The sequence below is a fragment of the Aquarana catesbeiana genome, linkage group LG04 (genome assembly GCF_042186555.1).
Source record: "Aquarana catesbeiana isolate 2022-GZ linkage group LG04, ASM4218655v1, whole genome shotgun sequence".
Taxonomy (NCBI): Eukaryota; Metazoa; Chordata; class Amphibia; order Anura; family Ranidae; genus Aquarana; species Aquarana catesbeiana.
Genome location: NC_133327.1, coordinates 574,379,416 through 574,401,609, shown reverse-complemented (window position 1 = coordinate 574,401,609; position 22,194 = coordinate 574,379,416). Strand labels below are relative to the sequence as shown.

Below are 22,194 nucleotides of genomic sequence, written 5' to 3'. Positions count from 1 at the left end.
CCTCGATCACAGCCACTATGATTACTTTTAAATGATAGGGAATCCCCTGCTTAAAAAAAAAAAAAAAAAATTAAAAATATGATATCTGGATGATGCCTGCAGCTGCAGGCATTGTTCAGATAACACCACTCAAAGTCCAGGACTTCATATGACATCCACCTAAGGAGAAGTGGTTAATTCATTGGGTGAGTGGAAGCCAGTGGAGGGATCAGCAGAGAGGGGGTATAAATATAAAATATAGCTTTATCAATTTCATATCATAAAAAGCAAACAAACCTACAGGCCAAGATCAGACAGGTAAAGGATGCAAAGCAGAGAATGAAAATATTAAAAAGTGTATCTGTCATTCTCAAAAAAATAAATAACGCAAAGAAAGAAAAAGCAACAAAGCCCTGGTTATTTTCATAATGTTCAACTGCAGTTTCCCTCTTCACGCTACCCTGCTGCACCTAAATGTTTATACATAACACCTTACGAATGCATACCAAAAGCGTCTTCATTTACCGTATTTATCGGCGTATAACCCCTGCGATCCCGACCTGTCACATTTGCAAAATCGCCGACCGCGATTTGAAAATGGCGCCGCCGGCGCCGAAATACACAGAGCCGGTCCTCGGCTCTTTCCGGCGGCTCTCGTTCATTTTCGGCTCCACTCGTAGTCCCGAGCGGAGCTATCCGAACCTACTCGGCTAGGTTCGGATAGCTCCGCTCGGGACTACGAGTGGAGCCGAAAGTGAACGAGAGCCGCCGGAAAGAGCCGAGGACTGGCACTGTGTATTTCGGCGCCGGCGGCGCCATTTTCAAATCGCGGTCGGCGATTTTGAAGCCCAGAATGGCTGGGATCACTGGGGAAGGCTGCACTGGGGAAGGCTGCACTGGGGAAGGCTGCACTGGGGAAGGCTGCACTGGGGAAGGCTGCACTGACAAGGCTGCACTGACAAGGCTGCACTGACAAGGCTGCACTGACAAGGCTGCACTGACAAGGCTGCACTGAGAAGGCTGCAATGATGGGCATTTAAATGTAAGTTTTTTTTCCCTTCAACTTCCCTCCTAAAAGTTTTTTTTTCCTTAAAATTCCCTCCTAAATTGGGGTGCGTGTTATACGCCGATAAATACGGTAATTCATTTTCATAATTTCAGGTCTCTTTTATATAATCAAATGACAAACTCTGTCCCTCTCTAGCTTCAGAGTGCCTTAAAGAAGTTCTATCATCACATTTTTTTCCATTTACTGTTCTGTCTCCTATGGAACAAAGGACACGTGGTACTTTGACCCATGCTGCCAAGTGCTTTCTAAAACTAATTATAAGGTCTTGCTCAAGAACTGGAACGCACCAAAACGGACTGCACTGGTGTGAAATATGCCATTGAAAAACATATTACCTACTATGTGTTTTTTGATGCAGAAAAAAAAAAAAAAAAAAAAGCACCGGGCTGCATGTGGTGTGAACTGGCCCTTACTGGGCAATATTTATATTTCTGAGCTGAATGTGCTAAGGTGAAAAAAAACAAAAAGCTTAATATGACATATATGGAGAGTCAAATCTGTAGTATTGAAAATCACTTAAACACAGACTTCATACATCATAAAAGGTCTTCAGCTTTTCACTTACATTCATGTCACAAAAGGCTCCTAAGAGATTGCTTTCTTGAGCGGAAATATCCTGGGAGAGCAAGAGAAAAAAAAAAAAAAAAACTTCAGAAGTGATGTGAAAAACATGTTTGTTAATACTGCTTTTACTGACATGTTTGGAAGACATTTTATTTCATAATTTAAAGACCTAAGGCTCGGTTCACACTGCAGCGATGCGGGAACCCTGCAAATCCCCTGCGTGTTCCCACATCGCATGTCTCCTGGCAGCAGTTCACACTGCCCTATGCGAACTGCTGGGAGTGTTAATTAAAAGTTTATGACACCCCCATATCAATTTGCATATCGTAGTGCAAACTGCAAATATGGACAGGAATCGGATCGCACCCATGCAATCCGCTTCTGCTGCGGAACAAAAAAGGGTTCTGTTCAAGTTTGGTCCGAATGCAATGCGAATTCAGACATACTACCCTGTTTCCCCGAAAATAAGACCTAGAGTGATTGTCGGTGATGGCTGCAATATAAGCCCTACCCCCCAAATAAGCCCTAGTTAAAGTCCTTGTAGGTCTTATTTTCAGGGTAGGGCTTATTTTCAGGGAAACAGGGTAGGGCTTATTTGGGGGGTAGGGCTTATATTGCAGCCATCACCGACAATCACGCTAGGTCTTATTTTCGGGGAAACAGGGTATCTGTATGGCTGAAATCGCATCGCACGTGCGATTTGCTGTGCAAATCACATCTGATGTCGGACATCGCACCAGTGGGGCCCTAAAACACAACTTTTATAAAGAAAATTGGAGACACAAAAATAAATGCTCATATCTCACACCGCTATTAGTAAAGTGGGATCATGTACATGGCCTTCAAACTCACAAGTGAGCCAAATGCAGTATACTTTCGGGTACATTTCAGATTGGCCTGTATGAGGGGAAAAATAGGCTGTTTAGATGCCAAAAAAGTATACAAGCCCTTAAAAGAATTATTCTGGGAAAAGCAGGATGAAATTAGGCATTAAAATTACCCAACATTACTGATCAAAACTTTTACCAATTTCCTCACAACGTAAGAGACATGCAGCACTGAGCCAGACTATCGAAAAACATTTTGTCTGTGTTCAACCCCTCTTACCACATCATGCTGACAGAAAAGCTTAAAAACATTGATGGAGACGGCTCTAGATAAGGAAAGCACTTGGAGTATACAGGACAGGAAGTTTTCCTACTCTACAGGCTGCACAGCTCATACTGTAAAAGTGATACCTCCTTGTGGGGTGAATAATAGCGGTGAGTGCGTTTGTTATTGGGCACTGTTTTCTAAGAAGCACAGAACAATTTGAAGGAGCACATTGTCACTTTATTATTGGACTTTTTTTATACACCAGGGTTTAAGAACGGTATATGCATGTTTCTAAGCCCAGTTTCATAGCAATACTACATACCAGTCATATATGTTGTATTTTTTTTTGGCATAGAAATGTTACTTTGAATTGCAGATTTTGCAAAGGATTGTGGATTTCACACAGGAAAAGTTAGTGCTTTTCTATTTGTTTTTTTTTTTATTTTTCATTTTATTTTAGTTTGAATGCACATAGCTTCTAACAGTATGCATTATAAATAAGCGATCAGGAAGTTTACACAGTAGGGTATCCTTTACATTTCTTATTTTCTGCCTTTTTTTCACTTTTTGCATTATATGCACCAGTGGTATACACACCCCTCAAGTACCTAGAGGTTGCAAATTACTTCTTAATAAGAGCAGCGCCATATCTATCCTTCCCCTTTTTTCACATTTTTCTAGATTTACCTTAGGGTAAATTTATAGATAGAGGCTGCTGCTCTTCACACATATTTTACATTCAATTTTCATTTGTACCATAAGAGCGGGAGTCAAATCTTTCATCACACTGATGGAGACACTCACGTTTCAAAAAATAAAAAATAAATAAAAGACGCATGCTAAAAAGAATTGGCCTTTCTGAGGATGGAGGATGTTTCTGGGGATTGAACCATATTTCTATAGAATAAAACAAAACAGCCCTGACCCGTCGAGGCATGGACTCCACTAGACCTCTGAAGGTATACTTTGGTATAAGGCATCAATCCATCAGTAGCAGATCCTTTAGGCCTCCTCTAGCTTGTTTTCTTCCCCTGGTGCAAAGCTAAACAATGCATACACACCCAACCCAACCATACACGTGATGCAAATGAAAATTAAACTCATCACACCATGTTACCTTCTCCCATTGCTCAGTGGTCCAGTTATGATACTCATGCCTACCGTAGGCACTTATGGCTTTCTTACACATCAGCATGGGCACCCTGACCGGTCTACAGCTATGCAGCTCCATACATAAACTGTAACACACTGTGTGTTGAGACACAATAGAAATCTATCAGAACCAGCAATAACTTTCAGCAATTCAAACTACAGTAGCCCCTCTATTGGATCAGATCACACGTGTCGGCCTTCGCTCCCTACATACGTCAATGAGCCTTGGCTGCTTACAACTATTGTCAGTTTCCCTTCCTTCGACCATTCTTCGTAGGTCCTGACCGCTGCAGACCAGGAATATCTCACAAGAGCTGCAATTTTGGAGTCTAACCCAGTCTAGCCATTACAATTTGGCCCTTGTCATAGTTCAAATCATTATGCATTTTTCTGCTTTTAGCACATCAACTTTTTTTTTTTTTTTTTTGGATGACTAGGGTTGCCTTGATAAATTAATTCTGCCAAAAAATTAGGGATCGGTTTCAAAATTCACACTTTTTTTTTCCCCTCAATTACTGGAAGTGTGTAAAACCCTAGATGAAAGCTGTGCAAATGATTTCTAAATAGATCCTTAGTGTAATTCTCATTTAAGTGGAATTCCAGGCTATAACCAACAATGCTATTCTAACTAACTTGTGAAAGAAAGATGCTTATACTTACCTATTCTCAGGGCGCTCCATTCCAATCACGCAATTGGCTACCAGCAGCAGCTTTAGGGGAGAGGAGGGACAGCCACCAAAAGATGCCCCAAAGTAAACCTATGGGTGACATCACCACCCATTCATTATAGCCATTGTCGGATCTCTCCTCTTCTCTGAAGCCGGCCGCTGGGGAGATCTAGTGAATGGAGTGGAGCACTGGGAGAAGAGTTAAGTATATGCATCTTCATTTTACAGGGTACGGTAGTTAGAAATTGGAGTTGAGGATGGGAGCAGGTTTAACCATAATTAGTAATAGCCTGAAATTGCACTTTAACATCTATCTTTACCTGAAAATGGGTTTGTTCTTTAGTTTAGGATAGAGTAAGGAATAGTAAAACCCTATGCCACTTTATTTTTGTTGGTGTGACTTCCTGTCCCTGAAACACAACAGTAAAGCAGAAATCTTATAAAAATAAGGGAACTTCCCCTCCTAGTTGTAACTGGAACACACTCCACATTGAAAGATTGATTTCCTTTCATCTGTTTTGGTGACAACTGTAAAAATTATACATTTCATGCCACTTACTGTCCAGTGAAAATCACTAGGACAAACAAAAAAAAAAAAAAGGTACATCTACACAGTTTGGACATAAATGGTACAAACCCTACTATACTGGCATTCTGTTCCATGTTCTTTACAAAACTAAGAAAAATATTTTTGATCAGAGAAGCACTTTAAAATGATAGCTACATGCAGCAAACATCTATAGAGTACATCTAACAAATTAGTCACGACCCAGGTGGAAGTACAACCACAATTACAAAAGGTGGGACACTGCAAAATATACATAAAAACAGAATGCATTGCTTTTTAAATCTCATTAACCCATAGTTTAGAATAAAAAAAAAAAAAAAAATCAAAATGTTTAAACTGAGAAAATGTACAATACAGCGGAACCTCGGATTACGAGCATAATCCATTCCAGGAGAATGCTCGTAATCCATAGTATTCGCATATTAAAGCGAGTTTCCCCATTGAAGTCAATGGAAACGAAAATAATTCGTTCCGCATTGACTTCAATGGCATGCAATACCGCATGCGGCTAGAGGTGGGGGGGGGGGTGCCGGAGAGCCTCGGAAATGGCCGGAAAGGCCTAAAGACACCTCGGCGAACTTCAAAAAGACTCAGTTCCTGAGGTTTGCTGAGGTCAGCCGAGCTGTCCTCGGGCTCAGCTCCGGCGCCCCCCCATCTCAGGCCAAACGCGGTACTGCACTCGCTTTGGCCTGAATCGTGCTTGTTTTGCGAGACAACACTCGCAAACCAAGTTACGATTTTTAAAAACACTGTGCTTATATTGCAAAACGCTTGTTAACCGCATTATTCGCAATCCGAGGTTACACTGTATTAAGAAAAAAAAAAAAAAAAAGAGAAGCTTATTGGGAGATTGATGGTAGCAACATGTCTCCAAAAAGTTGGGACAAGGCCATGTTTAACCCCCCCCCCCCCCCAACATTTTGTGAACATCTGGAGAACTGAAAAGACCAGTTACTGGAGTTTTGGGGGAGGAATGTTGTCTCATTCTTGCCTGATATAGGACTCCTTTACCATGAAGCATTGTTGTTGTCATAGATGCAGTTTAGCATTGTCCTGCTAAAATAAGCAAGGCCTTCCATGAAAAGGCGTCTGGATGGGAGCCTATGCTGCTCTAAAACCTGAACATATATCTTTCAGCATTGATGGTGCCTTTTCAGATGTGCAAGCTGCCCATTCTACTATTGCACCCCCCATAACATCAGAGATGCAGGCTTTAGAAAAGAGTGCTGATAAACAAGCCCATTTTTACTTCTAAGACACTCTGACTCTCTAAGAAGCTCTTTTAATACCCAATCATAGGTTACTGACCTGTTCCCAATTAACCTAATTAGTTGTAAAATGTTCTTCCAGCTCTTCCTTGTACCACTTTGCCAGCTTTTTGTTGTCCTGCCTCAACTTCTTTTTAAATGTATTGCTGCCATCAATTTCAAAACAACCTTTTTTTTTTTTCTCAAAATTATGCATTTTCTCAATTTAACCACTTCAGCCCCGGAAGGATTTACCCCCTTTCTGACCAGAGCACTTTTTGCGATTCGTCACTGCGTCGCTTTAACTGACAATTGCGTGGTCGTGCGACGTGGCTCCGAAACAAAATTGACATCCTTTTTTTCCCACAAATAGAGCTTTCTTTTGGTGGTATTTGATCACCTCTGCGATTTTTATTTTTTGCGCTATAAACAAAATAAGAGCGACAATTTTGAAAAAAACGCATTATTTTTTACTTTTTGCTATAATAAATATTCCCAAAAAATATATTAAAAAACATTTTTTTTCCTCAGTTTAGGCCGATACATATTCTTCTACAGATTTTTGGTGAAAAAAAAAAAAAAAAATCGCAATAAGCATTTGATTGGTTTGCGCAAAAGTTATAGCGTTTACAAAATAGGGGATAGTTTTATGGCATTTTTATTAATAATTTTTTTTTTTTTTTTACTAGTTTTGGCGGCGATCCGCGATTTTTATTGTGACTGCGACATTATGGCGGACACATTGTCATTTATACAGCAATCAGTGCTATAAAAATGAATTGGGGTTGTATGTTGGAATATCACAGCAGACAAACGTTTATTCACATCTACTGTAACGACACATACATATGAAAAAAAAAAAAAAAATCACTTAGGGGGTGAAGTCTGTCCTATTGACATTAATACCCTCTAGGCTTAATCAATGGATATAAAAAGCAAGTACCAGAGTAAGCAAGAAGCCAAAAACAACAGTCTTTATTTGGACCATCCACTCTTAAATATCAGAAACGAGAAACAGTAATTGGAAATACCTCTATCGTTGGATGCGTGTTATGCTTGTAGGCCGTGTAAAGAGGGAATTGTATCTGAAAGATTTTTGCAACACACAACAACAGTTTTTCTTTTTCTTCAGTACTCCATAAACTATACAGATCAGTGCTTTTTAGAGAGTCTTCTTCGGTTACATTGCAAGTTCTTCCACTCTCTAACTGTTTGTCAGGGGCTTTACATGGTTCCGAACGCCTCTCCTCCCCTTCTTCCTCTTCCTCCTCCTCCTGAGTCTCTTTCTCCACATTCAGCAGCTCATCGGATGGGTTGGCCTCATCCTGCCAGTTTGAATCAGGGCTAGTAGTGCAAATTTTTAAAAGCTGGTCCCTCAGGGCTTGGACTTGGCCAATCACCAAATTAATAAGGGAACATACCACTTGGTTAAAGATCTCCAAATGTTTATACTCCTTAAAGCAGCATAGACACTGTCTGCAGGACAGAAAGAGAATTCAACATAAATACAAGCAAAAAAAAAAAAAAAATCAAAAATCAAACACCACCTGCAAGAAAAAGCATCTTATATAACGAATGGGATTTAAAACAAAAAAACCAAAAACCACACATAGGCACCAAGCCAAAAATTTAGACTATCCCATCACTATGCACCAATGACACTAATAACAACATGATGATCCTAGCTGATAGGATAAATACTAGATCAGCTTATAAATGACTAGTGCCACTAAATTGGGAGGAAGGTACACCTAAATTCCTGGGAAAGCTTAGGGAGATATCTGGATGGCAAAAGATGTGAAAAGTGACAAACACAGTTACCAAAACTGTGCATATAAAAGGGTATCTACAGCAATGTTTCTTAACTCCAGTCCTCAAGTACCCCCCAACAGGTCAGGTAGGCGTTCTATTATTTTGCACGGGTGATTTGATCAGTTTCACTGCCTAAAGCCCTACACACACGATCAGATTATCGGACAAATTTTCCTCAGATTTTTGTTGCATGCTAGTCTCATATCGAAAGTGAAGAGGTTACTCAACATACAAAAATTCTCATACGACTTCAGAAGTGATGTAATGTGTTGAATTGTTCTTTAGTTTCTGAGCATGCGTAGTCTTGCTCTTACGATTTTTTTCGGATGAAAACTGTACTAATCAAAATGAAAAATGGGGCGTTGTGTTCACGTACGTCAAAAATTTTATAGCCTGCGCATGCAGTTTTTGTCATCTGAAAATTTGGAATCGGCTGTTGAAAGCACCATACTAATGATCAGAAAATCAGCAGATCGTTTGGACAAAATTTTACTTCAGATTTTCGTATCGTGTGCACAGCCTTTACTAATTACCAGAGCCATTTCATCTGAGGGAAATCCTGAAAACATGACCTGTTAGAGGTACTTGAGGATTGGCATTGAGAAACATTTATCTACAGGAAAAATTACAAGTAAAAAAAAAAGCAAGTAATACCATAATTTAGTATGTATATGCAAGTTCATAATGAACAGAACATGAACACAGAGAAACTTGGACACATGACACTATGTTTACCCATGTCATTTTTAGTTTTCCAGGAAATACCGATGAAAAGTGGCTTATGAAAATTTTGTGCCATAATACCTGTCCAATTCAAAAATCTTTCTATTATATGTACACATACTAAGCTACCCTGCACTGAAAAGGCACGAGCAGCTCTATACTTCCCTTGCAGCCACAGGGTTGCTTATACATGCACCAGTAAAACTGGCCATGGATGGATTAAAATTCAGCCTGTTCAGAAAGGACCAACTGAATTTCTATCCAGGTGTAGCCATCCCAATTCAACAGAAGCCAACCACTAGATAGACTTCTGTAGAATGGACAAGCTGGAAAACTTGTTGACTAGGAGCTGCAGACACTGATCAGTGTATTCTGACAGCAGAGGGTCCCACTGTCAGAATACTATATCCCGGTGGGGTGGATTCCTCCATCCACCTCAGTATTTTTTTTTTTTTCCCTTGTCCAGCCTGGCTGAATGAAAACAAAACAAACCAACCATCTAAGGCCATCTTAAAGCGGAGTTCCATCCAGACATGAAACTTCAGATGATCCAGTCCCCCCCCTCCGGTGTCACATCTGGCACCTTTTGGGGGGGGGGGGGGGACAGATACCTGGCTAATACAGGTATTTTGCTCCCACTTCCGGCAAAAGAGTGCTGCAGTATCCGTGGCAAACTACGCCGTGTCCGTTCTCTCCATGTCTTCTGGGAGACACACAGGTCCCAGAAGACAGAAGGGACCATTCAGAACGCGCAGCATGACTCGCGCATGCGCAGTAGGGAACCAGGCTGTGAAGCCGCAAGGCTTCACTTCCTGATTTCCTTACTGAAGATGCCGGAGCCGAGGGACAGGTCAGCTTCAGGTGACGACATTGCAGGCATCCAGGACAGGCAAGTGTCCTTATTTTATAAGTCAGCAGCTGCAGTATTTGTAGCTGCTGACTTAAAAAAAAATTCTGGTGGAACTCCGCTTTAACAGGTTTGCTGATAGGGTATTGGTGAAAGTAGAAAATTCAACCAAAAAAAGAAAAATAGACAAATTAAATTAACTGAAATATGAAAAAAATACTTACCTTTGTGTCCAGGAATTAATATATGCGAATATCTTAAGTGCATGTTCTTTTCTGAGCTGCAATTCATCACTGTTGTCAGTGTCAGATACTACAAAGAAGAAAAGAAAAAAGGAAAAAAAGAAAAGCACATTATTCAAATAATCTTGCATATTATGCATTAACAAACTACAGCAACAATATCCAGCTATGATTATGTTTGGATAGTCAAATGGGTGGACTAACATCTAAATCCTCAACACAGACAAAAAAACAAATAGAAAGAGACCTAGAAAGAGATCAGATAGTCTTGCCCTGTATCCTACAGCTGTAAAACAAGTAAATAGAATTTTTTGCAGCATGAATAGTTCCTAAACACCTCTTGCTGTAAAGCAGTGGGATTGTTGGCATTGGGGGATGCAAATAAGCTTATTGAGGCCTGGAGTATCAAGCCGACCATGAACAACCGGGAGGAGAGGCAGACTGGGAGGTGATTATAGACCATGAGAAAAGAAGAGGGACAGCTGATCAGACTGGTGGGGAAGAGGGCTGAACAGCAGCTGAGCCTAGGCCAGGATGAGAACTGGGTAATTTCCATATGACTCAGTTGTATACTGTACATATGTGGTACAAACTTTTTTTTTCTGTTTAGTTATAATTGATAAAAAAAAAAAAAAAAAAAACACATAAAAAAAAGTTTTTCTACTGTTAAAAAGAAGCGTCAGTTCTTAGATTATAGAGGTCATGCATTAAAGTGGTTGTAAACTCTCCCCCACAACTTTGTAAATCAGCTTAAAAATCCTAATGAATACTGCTTGTAGATATCCCCTTACTTGCTTAATATTGTAATCCTTTTTGTTCTTTAGAACGACGTCACTGAGCATGCCCGTATCTCCCCTGATTTACAGCACACTGTTTGCTTGTCTATTTTCAGGACTTCCTACGGCACAACACTGAAATCCCACGAGACTGCATAATCACTCAGTGCTTCCTACTACACCCCATGTGACATCACATGCAGTGTAAACCTGGGCATCAGACAGCATTATTGCAGTCTTATCAGCTGAAGCTGATAAGACTGACATAGGCAAACACTAGATAATCAGCACAAGTAAATACTATGAAATAAGTCAGCTATGAGCAGGGAAGCAGGGTTGCCATAGAAACGCTGGATTGAGAAGGAGGCTTGGTTAACAGTACAGGAAGTGCTCAATGTAAGGGCGGAAATACACTACAGTGGACTCAGAAAACAATACTTAAGATGGCGCTGCCTTACCCCTGGAAACAAGGTTTTTAAAGTTTCTTTAAAAAGTAATATGCGATTTGGGCTGGATTACAGTGGCTATAGTTTGATAATTACTTATTATAATGCACTAAATGAAAAGAAGCATCAGAGTGGGAGAGTTTACTTCCTCTTTAAGATGTGCAGTGCCATGATGCATGCCTCATGTTTGAACACAAACAGAAATTGCTGACAAAAGGAATGTGAAGATTTACTCTACTATAGGCTGTCCATACAGAGCAACAAATGACACCATGAAAATACCTAATCAATGCACATTATATACAGGTGAAAAACACAAGGTGCAGGTAAGGTGGATCATAATGCCTTTAAGTAGAAAGCAATGCAGCTTCTTAATGTGGAGGAAAAGGGAAAAAAAAAACAAAAAAAACGTAACACATGACTTTTCTTATCCTGGCAGGAAAGAAAGAAGCCCATCTTGGAGAGTACATTGGAGGCAGAGTTAGAGCTGACTTTGATTGAAAAGAACCAGGAGTGGCAGCTGACTGCATACCACTGAGTAAAGAGACAGAGGGAGCCGAATGTGGGCTGGTGATGGAGGGGAGAAGATGTAGATCAGAAGCTAGTCATGGACCAGGGACAGAGGAAGCAAAATAGAATCTGTGGCAGCTGATCTTAGCTGGACAAGACAGATCTAGACAGGCAATTGTGACTGGAGTCATAATAAGAGGTGTGCATAGTTGGGATTTGAGAAAGACGGTAGAGGTGGAAGCCATCTGTGATGAAGGCAGGCAGATATAAAGCTATGGCCGAGAAGGTCAGAAGACCAAGAGAACTGAGCAATCAAACATTGTTGATCATTCAGTTCTCTGTCTGCAGAGAGCTGGCGACTCTAGCGCTAATTGGAGTGCTGGGCTGTGAAGGGGGTGGATGCAGCTGGCTTAGGCATTCAGTGGCTCGCTGAGAGGCTGATCCAGCTTTTGGTCCAGGCATCTGGGTGGATCCTGGCCTTATGGTCGGGATCTTTTTAGAGCCTGGACCGGCTCTGTGAGGTCAGCCCACTGTCGGCTGAAAATAGGTCACAGGGGTGCAGAACGAATTGCACCCCCATGATCCATAGAGGTATAGCCAAAAAAAGTTTGGCTATACTTCATTAAGATCAAGAGGGGGCAGAGCTAAAGCAAAATGATTAAAGCCCAACTCAAGTCAAAAAGTTGGTAAGGAGTTACAACCTTCATAAGGCTTTTATTACTATCTTCATGCCTGTTGCCTTCATATGTTCGTGATACATTTACTTCTGATCCTATATGATGATTTTTTTTCCCTCTTGAGATTTTGGTTTCTTTGGATGTTGATTCTTTATATGTGAACATTTATCATGAAAAAGGCATACACAGTTAGAGCTTTTCTAAAGGAGCATGAGGTCTCTTAGGATGAACACAGTGCATTTCTTCTGCATATCCTCAATTTTTGCTTACTCGATCAATTTTCTTTGGATCCCATTACCTCCAAGTATATGACATTGCAATGGGCACTACATGTGCTCTAAAATGCATTTGGAAATGATGATCTCACATGGTACCTGTGCCATGTACCAATCTTGGCATTTTGTTTTTAGGACTGGCTCTTTAAATATTGCATGTTAAAAGAATTTATGGAAATTTTAAATTCTAATTATGAGAATTTGAAGTTCAGTTTGTCATTTGACTTCAGATAGTTAAAGCCCTACTTCGGAATGAAGCTAAGTTTTTACAACCCCACCCTTCAACCACCTTTTATCGAGGTCCCTTACTGGCGGTATTTCCAGCAATTACACAGACATGATCCAAGTGGGATTTTAACCTTTTTCAGATATAAAAGGGAAAACAGGAGAAGGAGTTGCCCTTAAAGTCCTGGTACTGATGGGATTTAAGGGCAACTTAACTCAAAAGTCGATAAATAGTATTGTATAAAACATGAAGGTTTTTATTTTTACATTCATAAAAAAGGTGTATACATCACCAATTATATAAAAAACAAGTAATCAAATGATGAAACAGGCTGATTTATATGGGTATATACACAATATGGTAACCCCTGTCACCTGTTTTACCAATGCGTTTCAGGAAGGGTTCAATCCTTTCTTGAGGGGTGTTAAGAAAAGGTCACATACAGTATTAAATTCATTCACATGAACAGCATGTCTAGATGCTCACAGTTGTATAGAGAAGTTTTACTGTGCTACAACTCGAGGTATCTCAGGTGCCCCCAAAGGAACAACCAGGGTCCCACACATGCCACACAAGGATCCCCCTGTGTACACCACTTTCCTGCTTGTGCGGTAGGCTCGTCGATTTTCCCAGAAGTCTGCACTAAGATACAAGTCAGATTTTAGGCATCCTCTGCAACAAATATATTATTTTTGGTGAGATACCCCCCAAAGGGTTAATTATTGCTAAAGAGATGCAGACACTGCAAGTGCATTGGCTGATTAAAGTGCTACTAAAACCACAACAGTAAAATCAGTCTGTATATGCAGTAAAGCATGCTTGTTATACTCACTGTGAAACCTAAGGGGTTAATCCGGTGCATTATGCAAAAAGGCTGTTTGGTCCTGTTTTCTCTTTTCCTCCCCTTCTTCCGCAGTCCCCAAACCATCTCCTGATAGAACAGATGCTAGGGGACAAGCTGCACATGCTCAGTTTTGTGTGTATTGCTAGAGAGTTTTTTTTTTCTTGGGAGGGTGCATGTGATCAGCACAGGGCCAATCAGCACTGTCCAGACAGAGTCAGGGGTCCTGCAGCCTTATAGGACATTCGGAGCAGAATGAAAACTCCTCCAAGCTTTAACCAGACACTGATAGAAGTCATAAGACTGCTATATACTACTGATGAGAAAAAGTATTTGGCAGTTTATATTTACTAAAATAATTGCATTTCCATGTTCTATGTATTGTAGGAGACCAGATATAGTAAATGCAGGGTCCTGGATTTAGTAACACTTTAATAACAAAGTCACTCCCACTTAGATTCACTCTGCACACAACAGAACAATTTTTTCAGAGCAGAAACTGGTTACTCTTTCAAGTAACTCACAACAGTAAAATCTGTCTGTTTATGCAGAAAAGCATGCTTGTTATACTCACTGTGGAACCTAAGGGGTTAATCCTCCGCATTGTGTAAAAAGGCTCTTTGATCCTATATGGACAGATCCTCCCCTCCTGCACTGTCTCTTGGCAAGGCCAAAAAATCTAGTGAGGTTAGTCCTCCTGCACATGCTCAGTTTAGTCTCTATTGCTGGAGAGAACATTTCCTTGTTCTCAGAGCTAGCCAGGTCACATGTTATTGACATCACACAAGTGGGCGTGTATACAGGCTACAGTGGAAATCTTCTCCTACCTGAACACACAGTTCTGGACAAACTCTGGAAATCATGTGACCTTGGTATACAGATCAGCCAAAAAGTTATATAGTGGCAGTATTTTAATGTAAAAAAAAGATTTATAAGCTGTGGGCGGGCAGATAAACTATTTTCATATTACTGGGTTTAGTAACACTTTATCTGCATCAACTCAATTTAAATTAAAATGTATGCAAATTCAATTTATGCAAATTAAACTAATGTAAAAGGAGACTTTACAGTACTTGAATGCTATAGCCAAAACCCATTTCCCTCTTAGAATCAGTATTTGGTACTAAACAGATCTCACAATGCTTTAACCTGTTATTATCATTCACTAAAACATTCTACTTTCAGAATGGTTTTCTAAAGAAAACACAAATTGTTTGTGCATATTTTTTAAGCTGCAAATTCATTTACATCATGTACTTTCCATTAAAAAAAAAAAAAAAAAAGGGAACAAAAAAAACATTTTGTCCATTTCACCTAAGGGAACAATGTTTGCATTGCCCAAACCATTACTGAAGACTGCTGATCTCTTGTCCTAAATGGCACAAGCAGCTCCATAAATATGCCACAAGATAACAGCTTGTGATTGATTTCCACTGTACAACTGTTCCTGATGATTTATGAGGCTGTATGCAGCTGCCAGAGCGACTGCATGAAGAATGAAAGTGGACCAACTGGCCCCGTCTATAATGGGCCAGCTAAAGCAGCTGTCTTACGTTTTTCTGAATGTCTACCTTTTGCGGACAAGCGGCCGCCTGCTACAAAGCTAAGGAACTAGACGCATGAGCATAAACTTTATGCCAGCAATCAGAAGGCTTTTTAGAAGCCCTCCATAATAAATTATTTTTTTTGCTCGGGTTTGTGTGTTTATTATTATAACAACTTCTTAATATATTTATGGTTAGGGGTGATTTTATTACATATTAAATTTTTATTTTTTTACATTTTTGCATTTGAGCAGAAAATCACGCAAACGCGTTTCTATTCATTTCTGCGATAGGAAAAAAAAAAAAAAAGCTCCAGAACTTTGCTTTGAGCTTCATGAGATTTGGAGTTGGAGATGTGAACCAACTCCAGAGAGAAAATTTTTTTTTTTTATTTTACAGAACACTGATGGACATACAAGCTACCACAGACCCTCCCTTCTTAACCAAGTGGGAAAGACCTACAAACCACATTTACCACCCCACAGAAGGAACGCATATACTCTTCTTTGCTCATAAATCGTCACTTTGCAGCAAATATCAGGAAATTTCCTATAAGTTGACCACACGCTGGTATCACACCCCGGCCGTTTTGGGCAAAATATTTCCCAATCAATCTGACCTTGCTGGCGTTGCGAGCAACAAGCTGGCACTATTCTACACATTTTTTGGGATTGCCCAAAACTACAAACTTTCTGGCAACCTGTCCTCTGACTCATCCACAAATTCACAGACATTTCCTTAACCAATGACCCCACTGCTGTGCACCTCAACTTCACTCCCATGTCAAGTAAGCGATACCACAAATCTCTCCTTAAACGCCTACTCAATGCTGCTAGAGCTTGCATCCCAAGTCAATGGAAGCAACAATCTGCCCCCACTGTGGCCCACTGGTTTGCAAGGGTTAATGACATTGAACGAATGGAAGACCTGACTGCCACGATACGGGATAAATCCGAGGAACATAACACTGGGTGTTTTTTTTTTTTTTTACCCAGTTCCGCTCCTCAGAGGAAGACATAATTTGGCCAAGATGAATGCCAGAGGCTCGTGTTCCAAAACATGGCCTTCAGATGGCCTGGAGGGCTTGGGGCGGTCCTTGCTCTCTAGGTGGACTTCTACCCCCTTCACTTTACCACCACACCCCCTCCTTCCCCTCCCCCTCTTTCCCTTTACTCCGTCCCCCTCCCCCACTCTCTCTCTTCTTTTCTTTCTTCTCCTTTATCTCAAAAATTTGGTATGTTTCGACCCCAGCTGGGCACACCGCAGTACTCTTCACCTATGCACGGATACCCGAATTCTCCATGGATACCGGGGCTAATCCCTAGAGTATTATAAGTGATCAATTGCCCTGTTGAGGAGAAGCCCTAGTCTTATACCTCCTAGGTATCTTTTATACTTACAGAGCTGTTTCTGTTTTACTATCTTGAGTTTACTTATCTTTTGTTCAGATACCACTACCTGTTGTTCATATGTAAGCTACTTTGTTCGCACAACATATTTTGTGAAGTTATCATTTCATTGTATGTCGCATACCACTAAATAAAAAAATATTTAGAAAAAAAAAAATTGATTTTTTTTTCTCCACCAGCATTTTGGAGCTTCAAGCTAAAAAACACTGAGGTGTGAATGGGGCCTTAGACCATATAAAAAGTGTTGTTTGTACTACTTTTTCACCTTGAATGCAATGCTAAGCTACAACTCTCTATACTGTGGAAATATAACAAAACACAACATACAGAGCTCGGAATGCCCCATTTGCCATAAAGCAGAAAAGCAACATTTGATTTTTTTTTTCCCGCAAGCTATTTTAGAAAGTCACAATGACAAGAGACTGAAATGGAAAATGAATGCAGAAACCTAAACATTCCATTTATTCATTGTGCAGCAGGCAGGCATAAGCAAAATGGAAATTTTATTTAAAAGAAAACTTTTTGTGAGAAAATCATGCAAGGTGCAACTACTAACTCTCCCTAAAATGCTTACCCACTTGAAGACCGGGCCTTGTTTGGCACTTTTTGTTTTCCAGTAAAATAAAATTTCCACACATATACATATACTCTTTCAGTGTGACTTATAACGGTTTCCACCTCTCCACTTCCTCTCTCTGTAGGGGTACCTCAAGGTTCTGTCCTTGGACCCCTTTTCTTCTCCATTTACACCACTTCCCTTTGTCTGTTAATAAACTCCCATGGCTTCCAGTACCAACTCTATGCTGAGGACACACAAATCTCTCTACTCCTCACCTCACTCCTTCAATCTCCTCTCGCATTACTAACGGACATATCAACATAGATATCAAACCACTTCCTCAAACTCAATCTTTAAAACTGAGCTTGTAATTTTTCCTCCAGCCCATGCCCCTGCCCCCTGACTTCTCTATTAAGATCAATAATACAACCATCAGTCTCTCCCCTCATGCCAAGGTACTAGGTGTAATCCTAGACTCTGACCTGTCCTTTCAGCCCCAAATCCAATCACTGTCCAAATCATCCAGACTTCACCTCCGAAACATCTCCAAAATACGCCCCTTTCTAACCGTCAAGAACACTAAGCAACTTATTCACTCCCTTGTTCTCTCGCCTTGACTATTTTAACTCCCTCCTTATTGGACTACCTCTCCGCAAGCTATCCCCTCTGCAGTCTATCATGAATGCCGCTGCCAGACTCATCAACCTTACCAGCCGTTCAGTGTGCATCACTCCTCTCTGCCAATCCCTCCACTGGCTTCCCATTGCCCAAAGAATAAAATTCAAAAAACACTAACAATAACATACAAAGCCATTCACAATTCTGCCCTGAGCTACATCACCAAACTTATCTCCAATTATCACCCAAACCGTCCTCTCCACTCCTCCCAAGGCCTTCTGCTCTCTAGCTCCCTTGTCGCCTGCTCCAACACTCGTCTACAGGACTTCTCCAGAGCCTCTGCCATCCTGTGGAACGCAGTACCCTAATCTGTCCGGCTATCTCCTACTCTGTCCACTTTTAGGCAATCCCTTAAAACTCATCTCTTCAGGGTTGCCTACCTTGCCTCCAGCTAACAACCAAATCTTCTACTCCCCTTATCAGTTCATCCCTCACAGTCCCTACCTTTTGTTTCACCAGCCCCTCTCTTGGATAGTAAGCTCGCAGGAGCAGGGCTTCTCTAACCCTCTTGTTTTTAAATGTACTGTAAATATTGTGAAACCTTGGATTGTGAGCATAATTCAATCCAGAAACAGGCTTGTAATCCAAAGTACTTGTATATCAAAGCAAATTTCCCAATAAGAAATAATGGAAACGCAAATGATTCCATCCACAACCATTTATTCATAAGTCCTTCAGTTTATAGTCCATATAAAAAGATTATAGCAATGTGACCAGGTTGTGTAACCATAAAATGTAAAAAAAATATATAATTTTTATAGCAGAGCCTATAGAGAATAACTGGAGATCGTTGCAATTTACGTCACACGGTATTTGCGCAGTGGTTTTTCAAATGCAATCTTTTGGGAAAAAATACACTTTAACCCCTTCCCGACCAGCCTCCGAGTTGTTTTGGGGAAGGTTGGCTCCCCTAGGGGATCTCCGTGCTGTCAAGGGTGAGGAGAGTGATCTGTTGTTCATACCAAGTATGAATAACGATCTGTCTCCTCAGTCAGTCCCCTCCTCCCCCAGTTAGAATCACTCCCTAGGCAACGCAGTTAACCCCATCCCTGCTAGTGACATTTACACAGTAATCAGTGCATTTTCTTTAGCACCGATCGCTGTATAAATGCCAATGGTCCCGAAAATGTGTCAAAGGTGTCCAATCTGTCCGCCATAATGTCGCAGTCCTGTTAAAAAAAATAAAAGCGCTGAGCAAAAAAAAAAAAAAAAAAATAGAGAAAGATAGAAATATATATATGTGAATTCCCACTGATCCTAGAAAATTAGAGGAAGCCATGTAAAAATGTCAATATTTTCCAATATAAAAGCCTGTACAGGCAGAACAAAGTGGCAATGAAAATTGTAAAACAGATTATCTTACTCATCCTTCTTATAAAATTTGTCAAAAAATGAAATGTATACAGTTGCATGTTATTAACACTTTTAGCAATCTTTATTGCCAGGAACGGCATACAGTAATAACATTTCATGGTCATTGTAAGGGAGGCTGGTTGCTATGCAAAAAGTAAGAGTAGCAACCTGTGCCTGCCACTTAACCTCAAAAGCACACTCTCTGGATAGGAGCCTATTTATGTATGTGTTTTAGATTGAACAAAGACCTTTTGGCTCCAAGTGTCCCAGAGCCTCATTCACAGAGGTGCTAGATTCAGAAGCACATCTGGTACCTGCGACTTTTCAAATGCAGCCCTGAAAGAGTGACCAATATAAAGTCAGTGGCACAGACCAGACATTTCAAGCATAGTTAGTTAGGGGTAGTATGACACCAGCGTCCTTTGTTACCTAAAGTCAGGAACACCTGCTGAATGCCCTAATTTATGTGACCAAAACCAAGCATGTCTTTACCACCCCACAATAGTATTCCAAATATGCATGTTTGATGGAATATACACGTGTTTAAAGCAGTAATGTTGTTTCCTTATACAGTGCCTTGCAAAAGTATTCACCCCTCTTGGCTTTTTACCTATTTTGTTACATTACAGCCTTCAGTTCAATGTTTTTTTAATCTGAATTATATGTGATGGATCAGAACACAATAGTCTAAGTTGGTTAAGTAAAATTAGAAAAATATATACGTAAAACTATTTTTCCAAAATGAAAAACTGATAATTGGCATGTGCTTATGTATTCACCCCATTTGTTATGAAGCCCATACAAAGCTCTGGTGCAACCAATTACCTTCAAAAGTCACATAATTAGTGAAATGTCCACCTGTGTGCAATCTAGGTGTCACATGATCTGTCATTACATATACATACCTTTTTGAAAGGCCCCAGAGGCTGCAACACCTAAGCAAGAGGCACCACTAACCAAACACTGCCATGAAGACCAAGGAACTCTCCAAACAAGTAAGGGACATTGTTGTTGAGAAGTACAAGTCAGGGTTAGGTTATAAAAAAAATATCCAAATCTTTGATGATCTCTAGGAGCTCCATCAAATCTATCATAACCAAATGGAAAGAACATGGCACAACAGCAAACCTGCCAAGAGACGGCCGCACACCAAAACTCATGGACTGGGCAAGGAGGGCATTAATCAGAAGCAGCACAGAGACCTAAGGTAACCCTGGAGGAGCTGCAGAGTTCCACAGCACAGACTGGAGTATCTGTACATAGGACGACAATAAGCCGTACACTTCACAGAGTAGGGTTTTATGGCAGAGTGGCCAGAAGAAAGCCATTACTTTCAGCAAAAAACAAAATGGCACATTCTGAGTTTGCGAAAAGGCATGTGGGAGATTCCCAAAATGTATGGAGGAAGGTGTTCTGGCCTAATGAGACTAAAATTGAACTTTTTGGCCAACAAAGATAACGCTATATCTGGCGCAAACCCAACACATCACATCACCCAAAGAACACCATCCCCACAGCGAAACATGGTGGTGGCAGCATCATGCCGTGGGGATGTTTTTCAGCAGTCGGGACTGGGAAACTGGTCAGACTTGAGGGAAAGATGGATGGTGCTAAATACAGGGATATTCTTGAGCAAAACTTGTACCAATCTGTGTGTGATTTGAGGCTAGGACAGAGGTTCACTTTCCAGCAGGACAATGACCCCAAACACACTGCTAAAGCAACATTTGGGTGGTTTAACTGGTTCCTGACTGGCACACGCCGATGTACGTCGGCAGAATGGCACGGCTGGGCAAATGGGCGTTCCCGTACGTCCCTTTGAATTTGTCGCCGTGCCATTGTGTGCGTGCTGCCGGTGCATTTGTATAGCACTGATTGCTGTATAAAGGACAATGGTCCCAAAAATGTCCGATGTGTCCGCCATAATGTCGCAGTCACGATAAAAATCGCTGATCGCCGCCATTACTACTAAAAAAAAAAAAAAAAATGAATAATAAAAATGCCATAAAACTATCCCCTATTTTGTAAACACAATAACGTTTGCGCAAACCAAACGCTTATTGCGATTTTTTTTTACCAAAGATATGTAGAAGAATACGTATCGGCCTAAACTGAGGAAAGAAAATGTTTTTTTAAATATTTTTTGGGAATATTTATTATAGCAAAAAGTAAAAAATAATGCGGTTTTTTCAAAATTGTCACTTTTTTTGTTTATAGCGCAAAAAATAAAAACCGTGCAGAGGTGATCAAATACCACCAAAAGAAAGCTCTATTTGTGGGAAAAAAAAAAAAGGACATCAATTTTGTTTGGGAGCCACGTCGTACGACCGCAAAATTGTCAGTTAAAGCGACGCAGTGCCGAATCACAAAAAACGTACTCGTCAGGAAGGGAGCAAATTCTTCCGGGGCTGAAGTGGTTAAGGGGAAACATGTAAATGTGTTGGAATGGCCTAGTCAAAGCCCAGAGGAATGGGCAAAAATCACAGTGGTAAGATGTGGCAAGCTCAGAGACTTATCCAAAGCGTCTTGGAGCTGCAATAACCGCAAAAGGTGGCTCTACAAAGTGAATAGTTATGCACATTGACTTTTTCTGTTATTTTGTCCTATTTGTTGTTTGCTTCACAAAAAAAAAAAAAAAAAAAAAAAAAAAAAAAAACACAAACATCTTCATAAATTGTGGGCATGTTCTATAAACTATATGATGCAAATCCTCAAACAATCCATGTTAATTCCAGGTTGTGAGGAAACAAAACAAGAAAAATGCCAAGGGGGTGAACACTTTTGCAAGGCACTATATGTGCAGCCATATATGCAATTTGGTTACCAGGATACATAGTTATTTTGGATTATATAGATTTAGAGTTGCCCTCAAGAGTTAACAGTTGCAAAGCGTGTCCCCTATTACGCCAAATACTCTCAAAACTTAAAAGGAAA

General features: G+C 40.4%; 1 protein-coding gene across 4 annotated transcripts in view; it reads right to left on the bottom strand.

Annotated features, from left to right (window-relative positions):
* Window positions 1-22,194, bottom strand: part of USP34 (ubiquitin specific peptidase 34) — a 317,003-nt gene that overhangs the window by 265,268 nt on the left and 29,541 nt on the right. For all 4 annotated transcript variants that reach the window (XM_073628084.1, XM_073628086.1, XM_073628085.1 and 1 more), the window contains exons 2-4: window positions 9,949-10,036; window positions 7,374-7,818; window positions 1,614-1,664 (exon numbers count right to left, since the gene is read on the bottom strand). In XM_073628084.1, coding sequence (XP_073484185.1) covers window positions 1,614-1,664; window positions 7,374-7,818; window positions 9,949-10,036 — 584 coding nt within the window. The remainder of the gene's footprint in view (window positions 1-1,613; window positions 1,665-7,373; window positions 7,819-9,948; window positions 10,037-22,194) is intronic.